This window comes from Camarhynchus parvulus, chromosome 6, assembly GCF_901933205.1.
Source record: "Camarhynchus parvulus chromosome 6, STF_HiC, whole genome shotgun sequence".
NCBI classification, from domain to species: Eukaryota; Metazoa; Chordata; class Aves; order Passeriformes; family Thraupidae; genus Camarhynchus; species Camarhynchus parvulus.
Genome location: NC_044576.1, coordinates 15,956,690 through 15,975,173, shown reverse-complemented (window position 1 = coordinate 15,975,173; position 18,484 = coordinate 15,956,690). Strand labels below are relative to the sequence as shown.

The 18,484-nt window shown below is 49.2% G+C and overlaps 1 protein-coding gene across 1 annotated transcript in view; it reads left to right on the top strand.

Annotated features, from left to right (window-relative positions):
- The first annotated feature begins 241 nt into the window (after nt 1–241).
- Nucleotides 242–18,484, top strand: part of TLL2 (tolloid like 2) — an 84,864-nt gene continuing 66,621 nt past the window's right edge. Inside the window, exon 1 of the mRNA XM_030951148.1 lies at nt 242–392. Coding sequence (XP_030807008.1) covers nt 242–392 — 151 coding nt within the window. The remainder of the gene's footprint in view (nt 393–18,484) is intronic.

The window sequence follows — 18,484 nt, the reverse complement described above, 5'->3', positions numbered from 1 at the left end:
GCACTATTAGTAATTTCCAGCGTTTGAAATGCGTTATCGCCGCCGTCGAGCTCCGGCTCCCGAGCGCGGCGGGAGGCCGCGCTGTCCGCGGGCGGGGCGGGGCCGAGGCGCGGGCGCGGCGCTGATTGGCTGCTGGCGCCGTGAGTGGCAGCGGCGGCGCCCCGCGGGCCGCGGGGCCGCTGTGGCCGCGCAGTGCCCGCACCCCGGGCAGCCGCGCCGCCCGCTCCGCCCGGCCGCCGCCATGGGCCGCGGGGCCGCCCCGCTCCGCCGCCTGCTGCTCTCCCTGCTGCTGCTGCCTGCCGCGGGCATGGGCGCACCCGCAGCCTCCTTAACGCTGGGGGAACCGGAGACGGCGGAGGAGCTGATGGAGTACCGCGACCCTTGCAAAGCCGGTAGGGAAGCGAGCTGGCTGCAACTCTGGGAGAAGTTTGGAAGCGCGGCGGCGGCGGACAGGTGTCCCTGCGAGGCGCTCCGCGGTACCCCGGGTCCGCCCGGCCGAACCGTGCCCAGGCTCACCTGGCGGCGGCGGGAGCCCTCCGGGCCGGCCGGGAGCGTCCCGGGCATCCCGCTGCCTTTCCGGACCCCGCGGGCTGCCCCGCTGTCCCCGGCCGCGGCTGCGGGAGGGTTCTGGCTGCCTCCCGCCTGCGCCCCACTGCCTGCCTTGCCCGGGGGCTGTAGCCCCGGTGGGAGGCTATGCCGGGCTTTATGCTTGTAAATGGCCCCACAGTCCTCACCGCTGCCCCACCTGTGCCTCTCCGTCCCGCGCGAGATTCCCTCTGCAAAGCCAGGGAAACCCGGCCGTGCTTTGCATTTTGGGGTTGCGGGTTCTGCCCCCGCACCCTCAACCCTTTTGGCTTTTTCTGTGCATTTCCATTGCCTTTTGGCAGCTGTTGGAACTTGCCCCGAGCTCTGTCCGGCCCGAAGTTGCGGTGCGTGCCCCGGAGCGGCGGGAGCGCAGCGGGGCTCCCCGGGGCGGTGCGGAGCCGGCGGGGCTCCCCGCAGCTCCCCGGGGCGGTGCGGAGCCGGTGCGCCCCGCCTCGCCCCCAGCCCGGCGCAGCCAGGTACTCCGCAGCTGCCTGGGTGCAGCTCCGCAGATCCTCTCCAGGCAGCTTCCAGCTGCTCCCTCCGTCCCTTTCTTGGAGTTGTTCGTTCCCTTGACAGACTGCGCTCTGCTGGTTCTGAGCTCGTTGCTTTTAATCTGTTTGAGTTCTAAAAGAGCTGCTTGCTGTCGTCCCTAAGGTTGCATTGCCTTAATTTAAAGATAATATGGACTTAGATTTTCTCTTTGGAAAACTAGAAGGTACTCTTGATGTGAGTGTAATTCGTTTTGGTTCCAGCTATTGGAGAATGTTATAGTCTTGTGAATTGCTTCTCTGCTGAGAAATTGACAACTGATACCTTGTTAGTTGTGTTACATTTACAGATAATTTTATGTGAAGTCCCGTTTTCTTAATACTGTAGGAGTTGAAAAAAGAAAGGTGTTTCTTTGTGGGCGATGTTCTTGCTCTCTTGAGTCGGGGCTTTGCCCCTGAATGTGCTCCTGGCTGTTACTCAGTGTCCCTCGGTGATAGCTTCTCCTGTTATCAGCTCTCTCCTGCCTGCTGTTGCACTACTTGCAGCCGTATCTGCTCACATAGACTTGCTCTGTCAATGTAATGTCTTCCAGAGCTTCTCTGCCTGGTACAGCAAGTTTAGCTGGCTTTGTATGTAGGCTGAGTGTGGTGGGTTTCCTTCCAAAATTCAGCTCAGTCCTCTCCAGAGAATATTTTTTGCGCAAAACATTCTCTTGATCAGCAAGTCATCTGTCATTTGATATATAGTTTGGTGTGTGTGTGTAGGTTAATTCTTTGTAATTAATATGGGATCCAGCCCAAATATGCTTTACTGTATTTGTGTCTGCTTCTAAATGGTAATGAATTGATCTCTCTTGCTACTGAAACTAGTTGTTAGTGACACAGCTATGGTTTAGACTTGGAGAGCTACAGGTACAGTGCTTCAGCCTTCCCATCTGAAAATGTATCATCCTTGCTTTCTCCTCAAAACTATGCCATCATCTCTGCTGCCTCACTTGCCCTTGTGACTGCTGGGTGCTGATGTCTGGTCAAGTACATGGAGGATGAGGAATGCTCCTTTAAGGACCACACAGAGAACATTTACTTTGACTTCTCTGCATCTAACGGGGAACCTGTGGCAGAAAAGGGACAAAAAGTATTTCTGCAGCCTTCCCTTTGCCTGCCTTTATTGCAGGGCTTTTTAGTTTTTCCTCCTGCAGTCCCCTAATTTCCCAAGTTCTCCCCCCTCACTTCTGCATGTACACAGACAAGAGCTTGCACTGCCAAGGACAGCCTCCCTTCATTTACATCAGCACCTCTTCTTGTGGTGGTCAGAAAAACTTTGTGTGTTATTCCTGTTAATTCAATTCAGGCAGGATCAAGCACAGAAATTTCTTTATTTTCTGACTTCTCAGTGTTTGCCTTTTATCCTTTTCCAATGTTTCCTTTCCAGTAGAAAGGGAGGAGTGAACAAGGCCTGTGGAGGTCACACAGGTGATTCCTTTTCCTCCCCGGAGCAGGCTGGTGCTTCTGGTGGTGCTGGCACACAGCTGCCTGTGCTGGGGGCTGCCAGGCAGGCTGGCCCAGCCCTGCTCTGGCTTCCTGACCTGGGGCTCCAGTACTGCACTTTGAGTTTGCCTTCCTCACCAGTGTGTGCACGTGTGGAGGGCAGTACAGTGCCTTCTGCTGTGCTGCAGCTTCCTGCTCTGGTGAGCACCATTTCTGGCTTTCTCAAGTTTCACTCTTGTGTTCTGTAGAAGAAAGAGACTCTGGTTCTTTCAGTGTGTCCTGGCTGGCTGTATTTCCAGGCTCTCTGATCCAGTTTCTCTTCCTGTGGCTGTGTCCACGTAAAGTGCAGAGCACTTAGAGAACAGGACACTCCTTTCATGCTGTGTACCTTTCTGTGTGCTGGATAGTTCCAGTTTTTAAAGTTAGCCCCAAGACAAACCAAACAAGGTTTGTACCACAAGGATCTGTGTTAGACCCTGCCTTGCATTCACAGCCTTTTCCTATTCCTGTCCTAGACCATCAGCACCTAGAGGAGCTAGGCAGGTGTTCTCTGCTGCAGACACCCTCTCAAAGGGTTAGCTGAGCTGAGATTGAGGAGTGATCTATTTCTGTTAGTGAAACAAGGTGAAAGCACCATTAATAGAGTTGTGTCTCCAAGAGGGCCTGTCTGGGCTGTATGGGATGTGTATCCCCCTCTGTTCCTGATGAACTACAGCAGTGACAAATCTGAACTTCCTCAGGCCTGAGCTCTTGCACTCGTGGGACAGTGTTGGGATCTGTCAAGAAGCATGACTGGAGAGGGCAATGCTGCAGATCTGCTGTGAAATGCTCAGGTGTCTGGTATGTTTTGCAAGGCGAAACAGAGACTATGAGCACTCTGAGACTTGTGGTGATGCTTCCATCACTGCTGCAGGCACAGGCTCCTGTGCATGCTCCTGTGGTGCAGGCTCGTAGGCCGTGGTGAAGACAAGCTGCTGCGCCTCTTGCATGATTTCCAAAGCCGCTAGAACTACAGTGCTTTACTTATTTCTTTTTATTTATTATCTTCTTTTATTTTTTCTAATTTCCTATGGGCTAATGGCTGTGGCCCAGAAGCTGTTATGGATTTAAATCTGACCGGTTACAATGTAAAGCTTGGCAGCTCCTCACCCCTGCAGCTCATGCCCTGAGTTTGAGTGCAGGCTGTCCATGGTTGTTCTGCTGGACTGGGAGTGGAAACATGCTCCTGGCACATGCTCCTCTCTGTTGCAACAGTGGAGGATGCAATAATCTCCTGCAGCAAGGCAGGAGGGACAGCACAGGGCAGTAACATCCTAGAGCACTGCAACCACTGAGCTACTGGTGCCAACACCTGGGCTCAGATGATGGGCCGTTAACTCCACTGCAGCTCTTAACTGCACCCATCCAGGATTTTCTTTTCCTAATGGGGCTGCTTTCCTGCCTTTTCATAAGGCAGAAAGAAACAAGGAGCTGCCTGAGTGGCTGATCAAGGGGCACCTGAGGCAGCCCGGCACTGTCAGGTCGAGTTGCCAGGGAAGGTGGCAGTGCTGTCTCTGTGGGGTGGATTTTGCTGAGTGTTGTAGCAGCTCACTGGAGCTTTTCAAAGGGAATAGTACAAAGGTTCCTGCCCAGAACTGCTCTGTAATAGATGGGACAATGTCATGAGCCTCACATGCGCTTTGGATGGATCTGCTGCTCAGAGGATGCAGTTAAGGACGCCCAGGCCAGTGTGCAGGTCTGAGTGAGGCCGTATGACAGGCAGGCAGCAGGAGGAACTGTGGATGCCTTCTCAACAAAACAAGCATGTCCTTCTGAGACTCCTCAGACAAACTGGAACCAAAGGAATTAAATAGCCTGTGATTTGTTCTGGTAGTTATTTGGGTGCAAGCTTGTACAAACTTTAATTTGAGGTGAAGAGCAGAATCTCTGAGGTTCAAAGTGACCTCTGGGGATAATCCAATTTATGTCAACAAGGGGAGGTGGATGTAAATAGGATGGAGAACTGGGCACTGAATAATTTGTCATCTGGATGTTTACAGGCTTGATGATCCTTTTCTTCCAGCTCAAACCTCCAGTGAGGCTCTTTTCCACTTGCCAGGTGGGGAGAAAAAGCTGCAGTTTGGTTTCACCATCTTGATTCCTGGGTACTTCAGCTCCTAACGTGGTACTCCCTGCCTTTGAGCTGGAGGTGCAGTAGCTCATCTTCCAGGGAGGGTGTTCTGTGTTGGAGTCCTGTTTCTCTCTGCCCTGGGCAGCTCACCCTGGTGTGACATGTCCTGACTCCAGGCTGGCCAAGGCTGGACTCCCAGGCCAAAGGCAGTTCCTCTGTGCAGGCGTCGGCATTAGGGATTGGCAGAGCTGCCTGCCCAGCCATGTGCTCCTGAGCTCCTGCTGCCTCCTGTGTCTCAGCAGTCCTTCAGGGGGGTTTGTGTGGCTGAGGAGTGCTGGACCAAGGAGGAGCTGCCTATAGGTACAGATGAGCCTTGCATCCAAGCTCAGCTTCTTTCCATGAGACTTTGATCTCTCCATGGCTTTTGCTCTGGGCCATTGCTTGCAGTGCTCTGAGCAGAGACTGGCCTGGGGAGGCTGCAAAGCAGAGCAGGGCTCTGGCAGGGAGATAGCACCTAGAAAGTGAATTAGTTCCCGTGGATTTTGTGGAGTTCTCCGGATGTGAGCTCAAAAGGGGAAGAACTGGGGGCAAGATGTGTGAAGGGGCATCAACTGAGCAGCAATTCTGTATCTCCTGTTTCTTTATCACTAGAAAAGTCATTAGAGAAGCAGTTTGGCAATGATAGATCATTTTTCCTGCAACCCAAGGCTTCTTCAAGTGTGGATGCTGCTTGTCCATCACAGGATACTGCTGTGTATCCTTGTTCCTGCTCCACTTGCCAATTTGATCCACTAACTAATAAATGCCCTATGTATTTAGAGTTCTCACACCCAGTGCTGCCCGAGAGCTGTAAATTGTGCTTCGCTGTTGTTCTGTTCCTCACAGCTCTTCCTCTGTAAAGGCACAGTGCCTTTTGTTCTGGAGACTGCCCATTTCATTCGGGCTGTGGTGCAAACGTCTGAAGTCAGGTGCAGACATTTCTGTGGGCAGCTGAGGAATTTGCTTTTAGGAACTGAAAGCCTCGAGGGGATAATCAAATGAGAAAGGGGAGACAGCATCTGTAAAGCCTGGGTCATTAGAATGTTGTTTGGGTTTTGAGTGGGATGCAGATGCTGTTTTCCCAGTTGGAATCGTGGACCCACTGTGTTAGCAGGGCAACCAGAAAGCTCTTTGCAGGCTGTGCTAGGCATCCAGCCCACTCATTTCTTGACAAGAGCGTTCCTGCAGTCTTGTAAGTGGTCCTGTTTAGTTTGGCAATGGTGGGAGCACTGGCAGAGCGTGTGGGCCAACCTGCCCTTTGCTTGGGAATCACAGAATCCTGTGAAGAAATCTCATTTCCATTTTACAGGTTTTCTGTACAGCTTTGAAGCCTCTGGGCTTGTATGGAAAGTGGCAGTGCAGCTGTGGTGAAGGTACCAGAGCTCTGGTGTGGGGTCTGAGTTGTAGAAGAGAGTGGGAGCCCTGTCCTTCCCAGGGGCAGTCACTGGGGTGGTGGCAGTGCTGGGGGCTGAGTCCTGCTCTCCTGACTTTGAAAGGTATATGGCCTTCCAGAAGAGGGAAATTTCTTCTTTTGCTACCAGTGCTTATAGGAGGGCTTTGAGAGAAGGGTCTGGGACATGACCCAGTCTGTGGAATCTTCAGTGCTGAGCTGATGGTAACTTTGATAGAGGAAGGAGAGAGCTCTCACTGGCAATCATTCCCTTTGCATTTTTTCCCTGGTACATTGCAGGAAGGGTTAAATACTCAAGGAGGAAATTGACTCTTTTTGGGTGGTCTGGGAAAGAATGAGACCAGACTGTTCAGTCTTTAATTTACCTGCTTTGGGGAGATGACAGCAGTTAGAGAACGGAAAACAGGTGGGTGAAAACGACTGGGGTCACTCCTCAGTGATGCAGCTGTTTGCCATTGGGGAGGCATTTTGCAGCAAGGTAGAGCTGCAGCAGAAGTTTCCTCCTCAAAGGGAAGGTTTAAGGTGACTTTGATTATAATCCTGGCTGAGCACAAGCTAATGGCTCTGGCTTAAAGAAATAATAACCAGCAACCCTTTTATTGCACCTGAGATTCCTCAGTAGGGAAGTCAATGGCCTGGGGAACTGGAGAGCAAAACCTTGTGATCACTGCAGCTTGAGATCTGGGTCTGAAGTCCTTCCAGTGTTTACCTGTCTTCCTGGGATCTGACTAAATCATGCCTGATCTTTGGCACTTCTTGGGGTGTGTTGGATCTGCTTGGCCTGTGGGAGATGTAACCCTCTGCTCCATACTTACACCTTGGGATTTAGCAGTGGGCAGGACAAAAATGGGCAAATTTAGGATAGAGGACTTTTTTTTTCTCCCTTAAAAAAGCCTGGTAGGGTGGGGAAGAGGTGCTTGCAGTTGTCATGGATACTTCTCCAGAGCTTTTATTGAGCTTCCAAGTCTGGGTGCAGTTCACAGGTGTCTGCCCTCAACCACAGCCTGCACAGGTAGGACCAAGGAATGCTGCTTGTTCTTCAGCTGTTCTGTAGGATAAGATTAGTAAGTCACAGAGTCGCAGAAAAAAGCATTTAGAAACTGTGCTTTAAGTCTTCCAGGGTTTAAAAGTCCACAAAGCTGAGGATTTTGGTTGGAGGCACTTTGCATTTGTGTTAGTTACATTATACCTCTGCAGTTGTGCTTGGAGATTTTATTCTCCTCCTGCTCTAACCTGTGTAGTGTGCCTTGCCACTGGTTAACGCAAGAAGTTGCTGCATTTACTGGTAACCCACCTCTTTGTTGCTGCTAACACTGTGCCTGTGGGTGTCTCCCAGGTGAGTGGCCTCTGGCCCAGCCTGGGGAAGAGCTGTGTGGCTGTGGGTACCCACTGCAGCCTGCTTAGGCTCACGCCTTGTTCCTTGGGAAATTGGCAGTGCTGTGTCTGATACGTTCCAACCTGCTTCCCCTGACACTTTCATTTCCTTCTTTTCTCCCCACCCTTCACTGCAGAGACCTTTGTGCTGTCTGCTTGCTTCCCTCTGTGTTTCCTACAGATTCATTTCTAATGTTCCCCCATCTCCCTTTTGCTGAAGCCTTCTCCATACTCTGCCTGGAGAATTGCTCAGATCCTTCTCTGCTTCCTGCCCCGGGTATTCTGCAATTCCCTCTCCCCCAGGCTTCTCCTGACACCTCTTCTCCCGTGCTGGCAGTGGCTCCCAGGGGTCAGCAGATTCTTCTGTCCTTGCTGTGCCAGAGCAGCCCTGCTGTGAGTGCTGCTGTGTGCCCTGCCCAGCGAGCAGCCTGCGTGCTGTAGGGAATGGGCTGCTCCGCCCAGCTCCCCTTCCCTTGAGGAGCAGGAGGGGCATGCAGGGCTGGCTTCTGTGACTCAGAGTGCAGAGCTGTCTGTGCTGAGAGGGTGGTGATGGCTCTGGGGGGACACTGACCTGCCGGGGCAGTCTGTGGGCTCATTGGAGATGGGCAGGCTTGGCAGAAAGGAGGCACCTCTGACGCTGAATGACTCTGTTGTGCTGGATCACAAATATTGCAGGTATTAAGCTGTAACAAAACCACTTTCAACTAGTGCTGAAATGTGATTTCAGTACTCAGAAGAGATAGATGACTAAGCAGAAACTGGCTGTTGTTTTGATTCAGCTACTAGGACTTCTGGGCTTGTTTGGTTTTGGGGGTTTTTTTTCTCCTTTGTTGCAGCTGAGCTTCCAGAAATGCTGATCTCCAAGCATTCTTTGATGTTCCCATTCTAGCACTTCCTGAACGGGAAGGTTCCCTGTCAATAGAAACTGCTAAAATGTGCAAGGAAGGCCTTTATTAAAGAACTCTCAATGACTGATTGCCCCTTCTTGGCCAGTTTGTGTTAGCCTAGCTTGCAATGGAGAGAAATCTCTAATTGCATGTTGAGAAGGAAGCCCCCAGGAAATCTCAGCAACTGGTAAATCCTGGTTTCTCAAGCCTCTGGTTTGAGTGGTACAAATAGTCAGAGACCCACAGCTGCTGCTGGTCCATGAATCAGCCCAACTTTAGACCTGAATGGAAATTCATGTCCTCTCAAGTCTTTTTGTGTTCATGTAAATGCCAGCACTCAAGTAAAAAGCATCTGTTTAATTTTTCCATCCACAAACGTCAATTCGCAGAGCAAACCATACCACAGTGTTACAAGATGGAGATTTAAGTCTGCTCAGTGCTTTATCTCTTCCTGAGAGTTGCTGTTGGGAGTACAGTAGGGTCCCTCTGCCTCCTTATTAGAAGAGGTGATTGATATAGTACTGGGTGCTGAGAATTGCCTTTCTCCCCTTTTCATGTCACTGTGGGTGTTGCCAGTCTCACACTCCATCAGTGTGACTGAACTTAGCATTGCTGCAAACAGCAGTGCCTAATCAGCAGCACTTCCATTTGCTCAGAACTTTGGCAAAATTGGCTGGTTTGTTTGGCATTTTGCATGCCGAGTTTAGGTGGGATCTGCTGGAGGCTGTTAATTTCAGAGAGCAGGCTTTGAAAGAGACAGCTGTAACTATAAACTGTGCCCGTCTCCCACTAACAGTGGCTGTACCTGACAGAAGGGCTTGTCCCAGCTCCAGGGACAGGCATCTGCTGTGAGGGATTGTCCACGCTGCTGTGTGTTGGCAGGATGGGTGTGATGAGGGTATTGGTTCAGTGAGGCATTGGATTTGCTTGGAAATTCCTCAGATATAAAAATCCTTAAACTTACTAGGCTTGCAAAGTCAAAACTCACAGAAATGCCAATATTAGGTCTGCTTTGGAGCTTGTGGTGTGGCTCCTTGGGCATGGAGGCAGATGATGTGACACGGAACTCTGACTTGAACAGCTATCCTGTGCAACAAATCTAACCTGAGACTGCATTAATACAAGTAATAAAGGGGGCTTCTGGCTGCATTATCCATGTCTCTCTTGCAGAAATTGGGTAGTGGGTAGTAAACAAGGAGCAGCTTGTACAGCTGCCTGGCAGAGGTGTTTGAGCTGTACCAGAGTTAAGATGGCCAAACTGAGAAACATCCTTCTTGCAGGCAGTGGGAGAACCCAGCATGGAGATCTACAAGTTCAGTGGCATTGAAAAAAGATGGAACTCTGCGCCTGCATTTCCCTCACTGAGTGCCTTGGACCTGAGTAAATATATTTTTGGGTCACTTGTTGTTAGTATCTCAAACTAGATGTGGGTGGGGGAGTGGTAAAGCAGCAAGGCTCTGTGCTTTATCTGTGGGGCTACCAGTAGGGCTCCAGAATGCAGATGTGTTTGATATTCCAGAGGTCTAATTCAGCCTTCTGTTATCACCAGATCTTGTACCCTGCCATTGCCCAGATTCTTCTTTGTTTTGTTTTGGTTTTTTTTTTCCCTGTGCATTTCCAACAAAGGTAATGATAGATAGGTAAGGTGCAGAACTTTATATAAAAGTGAGTTTTGAGAAGTTTTGGCCACAGGACCAAGAGCTGTCTATGTGATTTGCACAGTGTGATTTCTGGAGTCTGCTCTTCATGGTTCTATTGCAGTTACTCCCATCAGAGACACACAGACCATTTTGTTTTGCCTGTGCTGGCACTGCTGACCCAAGGAGGCAGAGATGCTCTGGCTCTTGGGGCTGACCCTTTGGGGGGCAGGGGTGGCCTGTCAGGCTGGTTTTGCCCTGGAAGAGGAGTCTGGTTTTTGCTGTGCTATTGGTGGTGGAAGAGCGTTGTGCTTGGTGACCTTCTGAGCTGCAGCTGGTGCCTGTGCCATGCTGCTGATGTGCTGTGCAGTTGACTGCTGTCTGGATTTAATCTCTAACCTTTGATTGTTCTTGAAAGCATGTTCTAGGGATTTCATTCCCACCCACACTGCTCCTGTGACCCCTTCCATTTCCTGGGTGTCTAAGTACAGAACAGAAAAGATTCATTAACCTGGTAAGTAACCTCTTTTTATGAGGGAAGTGATTTTCTGTCATGCTCTGTTAGATCCCATTGATTTCTGCTTTTCCCCTTGTTGGCCTCTTTTGCCATATATTCTCCTTTTTTCATGCTCCAGTAGGAAGGTGATATGTGATATGCTGGTTTGGTTTTTTATTCTGTTTCCTGGGCAAAGAGCTGGGATCTCCTAAGGCCACTGCTCAAGTGCCCACGTTTCTGCCTTTTCTTGGAAAGCTTTGTTGTCAAGGCAAGCTGCTGGTTGGTAATAGGTTGTTGACACGATGAGTAAAACTTGTTGGCTGCCCTCTTTTGTTTTGATGTTGAAAAGAGCATCTTTTTCTCTCTTTGCCCGTTGTACAATCCCTCATCTCTTGGCAGAGGTGTGACTCATTTGCCATGGGGTTTGCAAGCATGCATGGAATGGAGACCTCAAACCATCACGTGTGCCTGCTCTTTGTGTCCTCCTGGGTTGTGGCAGTGCCTGGATCCTGGTGCTTTGTGGTGAAATGGAAGGAGCTGGCAGGTTTGGGCTTGTCCCAGAGGTTTGTTATTACAGAGATTGGTAGTGGGAAGTGTGCAGGGAAGAGGTTTCTCCTTGGGTCTGAGTGGGAGGGCTTGGGGGTGTCCCCTGTTTCAGAAGGGTGTCATTCAAAATTCCCCACAGGGCATGGGCAAAGTGTTTGCTTCCCAGCCAGTTCCCCTCCTCCTGTGCACATTTGTGTATTTGTCCCTTTGAGCAGCCATCTCTGTGCTATTGCAGGTATTGCAAAGATAAAATATTCCAAATATTACAATGCTAAATACATGCAGTCTCAGCAAGAAACCTTGGTTTTGAGAGGGCTGTTGTCATTGTTTTCTGATGTACTTGATTTTTAGGCAGAGCCTTTCTGTGATTCAAGGCAGATATTTCAGTAGTTGGAGAAATAGTTTTCTTTCCAAAAGTACACTTTCATCTTTTGTGTTAATTTCTCAACTTTGATGGTTCTTGCTAAATTCCTCTTCCTTATGTATAAATGTTCTGTGCTGGTCCTTTGTTTAACTATTGCAATTGAAGCATCAAAGGCTTAAAATGGAAGGGAGTTTTGCATTATTACAGGACAGGGCATTCTGAAGCCATGGCTGGTCCTGGTGCTGCTCACGTTCAGCTGATCGCAGTGATCAGCTTTGCCCAGATAGAGGAACAGGGCTCTGGGTGGCAAGGGTTGTCATCCAGCTTGTCCTAAAGAAAGGTGCATGAAGAAAAGGTCCTATTTATTTATGAGTCTTAGGCTGTACTTTCCCTAAAAGAGGCAATTAAGCCTGAGGGGTCAGTGAAAGGGTGAGTTCTGTTTGCAGACTGATCCAGGGTGGTGCAGGGTGGAGAGCTGTGCTCTCAGCAAAACAGGGCCTGACTCTGGTGCCAGGCTGTTGGAAGCCTTGCTTTCATGGTTCACTACATTATGTAGGGAAAGAAGAAAAAGGTAATTGGAAGTTTTTTTCTGGGAAAGGGGGTGTATACTTTGGTTGAATACACTGGAAATCTGCTGAAGACCTTACTGGAGCATAGTCTTTTCTGTTAGTTGTAAGCAGTTGAGAGGAAAAACCCAACAAACTTAAATGTCTTAAAATGCCTTTGATCAAACATTTAAAGTTGTTTTCTCTTATTGCTTTCAAGGCTTTCAACTTTGAGTCTGTGATGGTTGGTTTTTTGTTGGTTTTATTTAAGTTTCTACATGTCCTTCAATAACCCCAAAGGGGCACTGTAATCTGTCCACATTAATGCAAGTTGGAGTAGAGAGGTTGGAGGTCTCATAGCACAACAGGGAAGGTTGGCACCACCAGAGGGTGGCACCATCGGAGGAACAACTGGATGTGGGCCTGGCTAGGGAGGCTTGGGACTCTTTAAAACACACTTTGGAATGGTGTGTTGTGTCTGGTGAATGCAGGACTGGAGCTTGGTGTCCTCTTCCTTCAGGACTGGTCTCAGAAAGCAGAAGTGTCCTCTCAGTTGAAGGCTCAAAGCGTTGTGTTCAGGGTCTTCCTTCCCTGTGTGAGGAGTGGGCCTTGCTCTGCTCTGGCTGCTGCTGTGTGATACCAGCAGCTTCTGCCTCCTCGAGGGCTGGTCTGAGGATGCCATTGTCTTCTGAGCAGGGAGACTGGAATGAGCCATGGACTGGAAGTGAGGGACAGGCTTGTGCCTCTTGTTTCCTCCTTTTGCTGGCGTGGAGGCAGGGGGGTGACAGATCCACAGGAAGTTCTGTGCATCCTGGGGCTCTTGTTACTCATTGTCAAAAACTGCTGCAAACTCTGTTACGTTGTCACAAGCCAAGGTCCTGGCCTTGTCTCCATCACCCTGCCTTGCCCTGAATTTTGCTAACATGCATGAATACAGAGTCCTGAAATTCAGGTTCATGGTTCCAAAGTTCATGGTCTTGAGAATAAACAAAAAACTATTGTGGTGGCTGAGAGCTGCATACCCCATTAACCCAGAATCATGAATATTTATCGTGATGGATTACAAAAGAACATAGAGACTATATTGTATTTCCTATAACTTTATTTCCATGGCATCTTTTATTGGTGGGTCACTTTAATGTAAGCTTTGCTTATTTAGTTGCGCACTTTAAGCCGATTAACTTTTTACTAATAAAATGTGTGTTGCCTCCCTTTGTCCCAGCTACCGTTTGTTTGTACCTACACTCCTGTGACAAAGAGTCCCAGAGAAATGCTTTAAGCTCTGAATAAATCCCACTGCTGGAGGCTTGGGCCCAGCTGAATGTGTCTGAGCTGATTTCAGCCTTGCATTTTCCCTTTCTCTCTCTTGCTGCCTGAAAGTTGGACCCTCAAAGCAAGGGTCTTTACCTTGAACACCTTTCCACTCGTGAAACCATTTGTGGTGCTCTGGGGCCAGCAGGAATTATTCAGCCTGTTAGTGCTCTCTGAGGTGGGCTAGAATAAAACTGTAAGTGGTGGGAACTGGGGCTTTCGAGCCATGGAGACTGGTCTGTGGCTCTGCATCTTCGGTAGTTTCCCAGCTGGTGACCATGGTATTCTTTCCTGCTTACAGAATTTGCCCTGTCATTCAGTGTCCAACATACTGCATGTTTTACTGTGACTCCTCTTTGAGAGAAGTATCATCCCAGAGAGATGATTGCATCCTGCCATTTTGTTGAAGACACTCAGTGAAAATTATCCTTTTTCACCAAGATGATTCAGACCAGAACTTTAAAGTTAGTTGGGAGCCAAAAGGCATGGAAAGGCACTTGGAAAATACTTTCTCAAGGCCTTTATTAATCTGTTCTTTTATATTTGGAGCTTTGCTAAAGCTAAAATGATCCCTTAGAAATGTACTGTTAATACTTAAGAATGACTGATCTGCCTCAAAACAAACTCTGTAACCTGTTTCAGTGGGGCAGCAGTAAATGCCAAAGGAGATGGAGAAAAGCAGAGTAAGACAGGGTGGCACATCCAGAAGTGCCCCTGGCTGCTGCAGACTCCACAATCCCCTGTCCAGAGATGGCTCATTGCCTTTAATGGTATTGGGCAGCTTTGCCTTCCACCTGCTTTCTTTTGAACCTGTGTAAGCTTTTAGCATCCATAGCCTGCTGGAATAAGAAGTGCCAGAGCTTACCTGCAGCATCCCTGTGCTCTTTTCTTACTCACCTGTGGAGGAGTCAGAGCATCTGGTGTCTCAGAGGTTTAGTTAGTGTTGCCTACCTGTTTCCATCCTTGTTTCCTTTTAACCAAAGCTTCCCACATGTTGGCTCTTGTCTTGGGGAGATTCAGAGGAACTCAGCAGTTTTTAATAGCAGAAAATGCTCATCCTTTGCTGTTGAAGGAAAGTTCCTTTCTTTAAGAAGTCTAACATTGCACTGGCTGTGGAGAAGGAGGGGAAACATTGAGGGCAGTAGCAGGCAGCTGTGCTCCACACTTTGTGGGAGCTGCTTCGTGCCTCTCTGCAGCACCCTGCAGCAGATCGTACAAGCTTATAACTGGCTTTTAGCTGCTTTGGGATTCTACTTAGGAGCCAGGCGTGACCCAGGAAGAGCAGTTTTAAAGAGCAGTGGATAGGGACACTTCCTAGCTTGTGGAAGTTCACAGCCTGTCATCATTCTCTTGGCACCTGGAGAGCATGAAGTGGCAGCGCCAGTCCTTTGGGTGGCTCATGCTCAGTATTCCCTGCTGATGGCAGAAGCAAGTGCATTTAGTGTAATGCACTGGTTTCCCTTTCCAGGGGAATATTTTGGGGTTTATTTATTGCTTCAAATCTTTGAAGTTCTTTGGGTTTTCTGCCCCAAACTTGGCTGCTTGTCCTCTGTGTAGGACTGGTGGAGCAGATGAGGTTTCACATGAGTCATGACAGATTTTCATCATCAGGTGTGTGGGGGTAACCGGGTGTATTAGCAACAAGCCCAGAGAAATACACGGATGTGTTCCCCCTTTCCCTTGCTCTCCCTCCCATTGTAGCACACTTGTAATCTTTTCTGTGCAGTCAGACCTGGCAGGGAAACAAAGCCAGGCGTGTGAAGCCATCACCAGCCATGGAAATGATGGTTCCCCACCCAGTTCCTGTGTGACAGTTATGCCATGTCCTGCAGCAGGGACGCTTCTGGTATTAAAGAATGCTGTGAGCTTCTCCTGCCTAACCAGCACGTTAGTTGCTTTGTTTGAGGAATATGCTCCGTTGGAAATGGAATTGTTTTCTGAGCTGCCTTGAATATTACTTTTCTCAACATCCTCAGACTGTTGGACTCTGGTAATACTCCTTCTTACCAGCAGATTTGCCTGATTTCAGCTCTTCAGTGTCTGCTGGTGAGGGAGCTCTGTCCTCTTTTGCACCTAGATGTGTGAAGGTTTGCTCCCCACAGTACTGCAGGTCTGTGCAAAATCTGGAGGGGAGTAAGAAAAGCACAGCTTGAACACCTCCATGTTAGGCCATGCTGCTTTAGGGTGGTTTTTGATCTTGTGCAAGGTGTGTGCCATGCAGGGAGCACTGGCATTTGATGGGTGTTGATGTGGCTGCAGGGGGATGACTGACAGGAGGGGGAGCAGATCTGCTGCTGCTAGGTTGTTAGAATAGCTGAATGGATGGAAATGTTTTTTGGTGGGGGCAGCCCTTCTGGAAAGTGCCTGCATTTTGCTTTCCACTGATCCAGAGCTGGCTCTGAGAGGGTGAACCAGAGGCAAATATCTGTCCTCATCCTTTGTGCTTATGGTGGCAGAGAAAAGGGGTTTGCTCCTGCTTCCTCAGGCTCTCCTGCTGAGCTCATCCTCTGTCCATGGCATCTTCTGGAGGAGCAGGTGGGATGGAAAGCCAGCAGCCACTGGAGCAAGCACCTGAGCACCACCTCTTCTTTCTTACCCAGGGCAAGTGTCCTGCAGTAAATGAGCCACTTTCTATTTTGGTGCCTTCCTTTTTTTTCCAGCAGGGCTGGTGACCCTGCCTGCTGCTGATGCTCAGGGTTAAAGCTGTGGGACAGGAATTAGATGCTACTTTGCTGGTCTTTGGGTTGGAATTTTCCCTGACTAGTCTGCCTGTGGCTGGGAAGTGTTTTTAGAGCCAAAAAGGGCTTCATTGTCTCCGAGCAAGGCGAGCACAGAGGCTGTACTGGCACTGCTGAATTCTGGCAACTGCCTCACAGCAGCCCTGGTCCCTCTCGCCTTTGCTCCCTGCCTTTGTCAAGCTGCAGCCTCCCACTTCAAAGACAGGCACACTCCTGACACAAGACTGTGCTATCCAGAGGGCACAAACAGCTTGTCAGGGGAATAACTTGTCCGTGTAATGATATTTTATTAAAGCTGAGAAATGTCAAAATTGAAGTTTCCTGTTATATCTCCAGCCCTACCCTGCTTACATGTTGTCATAGTTGCCAATCATGTGATTGCATGGCACTGCTTCAGGAATAGATCCAGTGGAGGGGCAGAGGGCACTGGTTTGGACAGATATCCTTTCTCTTCTCTTGCAGAGTCAGGGCAGTACACCCAGAGCAAGGATGAAAAAAGATCCTTGCTAGCCTTGTGCTGTACTGGGTGTCTGGCATGGGAGCAGATGGATCACTTGCGAATGTGCTAAGTACTTGCTGTCACAAAGTGGGGAGCAGAGCTTTGACAGAGACTGGGCTAATGCACAGGGTGCAACTGAGGTGTTCCAGAGGGGGATGGCCAGCAGAAATGCTTATGATTTATTTATTTTATATAGTTGAATATTTACAATGTAAGCTTATGAATGTTTGTGAAGGCCTGGGATGAGTATCTCTGAGTGATGCTTTGTATTCAGGACAAAACTGGAAAGTGAGGGCTGGGCACACTGAGGCAGAAGTTCACCCACTGCCTAAGGGTCCAACAGCTGCTCTCTGGCCCAGCCATGTCCACTGATGCTGCAGTCATGGCCACTTTATTCCAATTTAAAGCTGGGCTGCTGTTGAAGGTGGTCCTTCTCCCAGTATCAGTGAGATGTAGGAACTGAATACAAAGAGGGGACTGATCTGGTTTTTACTCAGAACCAAAAGGTTTTTTACTTTCCAGTCTTCTGAATGCTTGTGGTAGCACAGGAAAGTCCACAGGAAAAAGTGACTAGAAAGGAAGATGGGATGCAAAAACATAAACCCAGCTGCCTCTGGGAGAGTAAATGAACAGTTCTGCAAGCTGCATACCATCTACAGTTGTTGGTATTTCTGTTGTGCACGTGCCTGTCTCATCCTGCGTGCTTGTCTGGAGAGTCATGGCTGTAGTTAACTTTCCCTGAGAGACCCTACAGTTTCCATGAGGTTGCAGGGGATTTCATGTATTGACCATCACATATGACTGGAAAGCACTGAGGATGAGTTACAGTTAATGGCAGTGTGAAAGGTAGAGAATATTTGCACATGCATGAAGTGTAAGCCTTGTTGAATATCATCTTCTGCTGGATGCCTCAGGGAGCAGAGCTCAGCTCTGGCCTTCTCTGGGAGGTGAAGGATTAGTGATGCCTCCTTCAAATTGCTGAACATTATATTTCTATGCTGGCTCTTCACATCTGCTGTGGTGTGATACAGTGATGCCATGAAAGGCCTTTAAATGGCAAACAGCTTCCACCTGAGATCCTCCTGATTCCAGAGCCTTTGATTCTGATCTGGACCTGCAATCTACAAGCAATTATATTTTGTATGAGTTCCACCTTCTTGCCTTTGGAGATGGTGGTGTGTTGATTTTAATTCTATTCCCAATCCCCAGTGTACTGATTTCTGTTCATGAGAAGATTTGTATTTTCTGCAGTGATATCCCCAAAAGTGAAGAGGACTCCGATGAGGAGCTTGGATGTGTTCTGAGCACTTTCTGACACCAGTCTTCCATTCTTGTAGGCTCACATGTGCTCCAGACTTCCTGCAAAGTTTAGGGCATGAAATAACTCCTGTAATTTGGACCCATGGGAAGAGGCTGAACTGGAGAGGACCCTGCACTAATGGTGGAGGAAGCAGGGGTGGCTGCTGTTAGTATGGTGAATTGCACAGCATTTTCATTCATTCCAGCTGTTTAATGGGATTACATGAGGAGTGGCTTCTGCCTGCAGACATTTAGTGCCTATGGAAATCTGCAGCTGTCTGAGTCGGTTATGTGCAAATCCCACACCTCCCCTTGATGCGCAGGAATTTCTGAATGATGGAAACCATGTGAATCAATTGCATCAGTAATTTTTCATGTGCTTCACCCAATATCAGATTTGAGGGAGATTTTTTGTTAACTTTGTCTGTGGTCCCCAACAACTTCCCCAAAGAGGGAGGAGATGCTGCAAGGTGGCCACTAGATGTAGGAGTAGGATAGCTTTGGTGAGCGTGGATCCCCTTCCCTTGAGCACTGGGAGACAGCCCCCCAGTGCAAGGCAGTGTGGAGCTGGATGATCTCACATTCCACGTGGTCTGACTGCCCTTTCTGCCTGTGAAGTGGCAAGGAGTGGACACCCTCCACCCTCAAGAAGGGGAGGAGAGCTCCA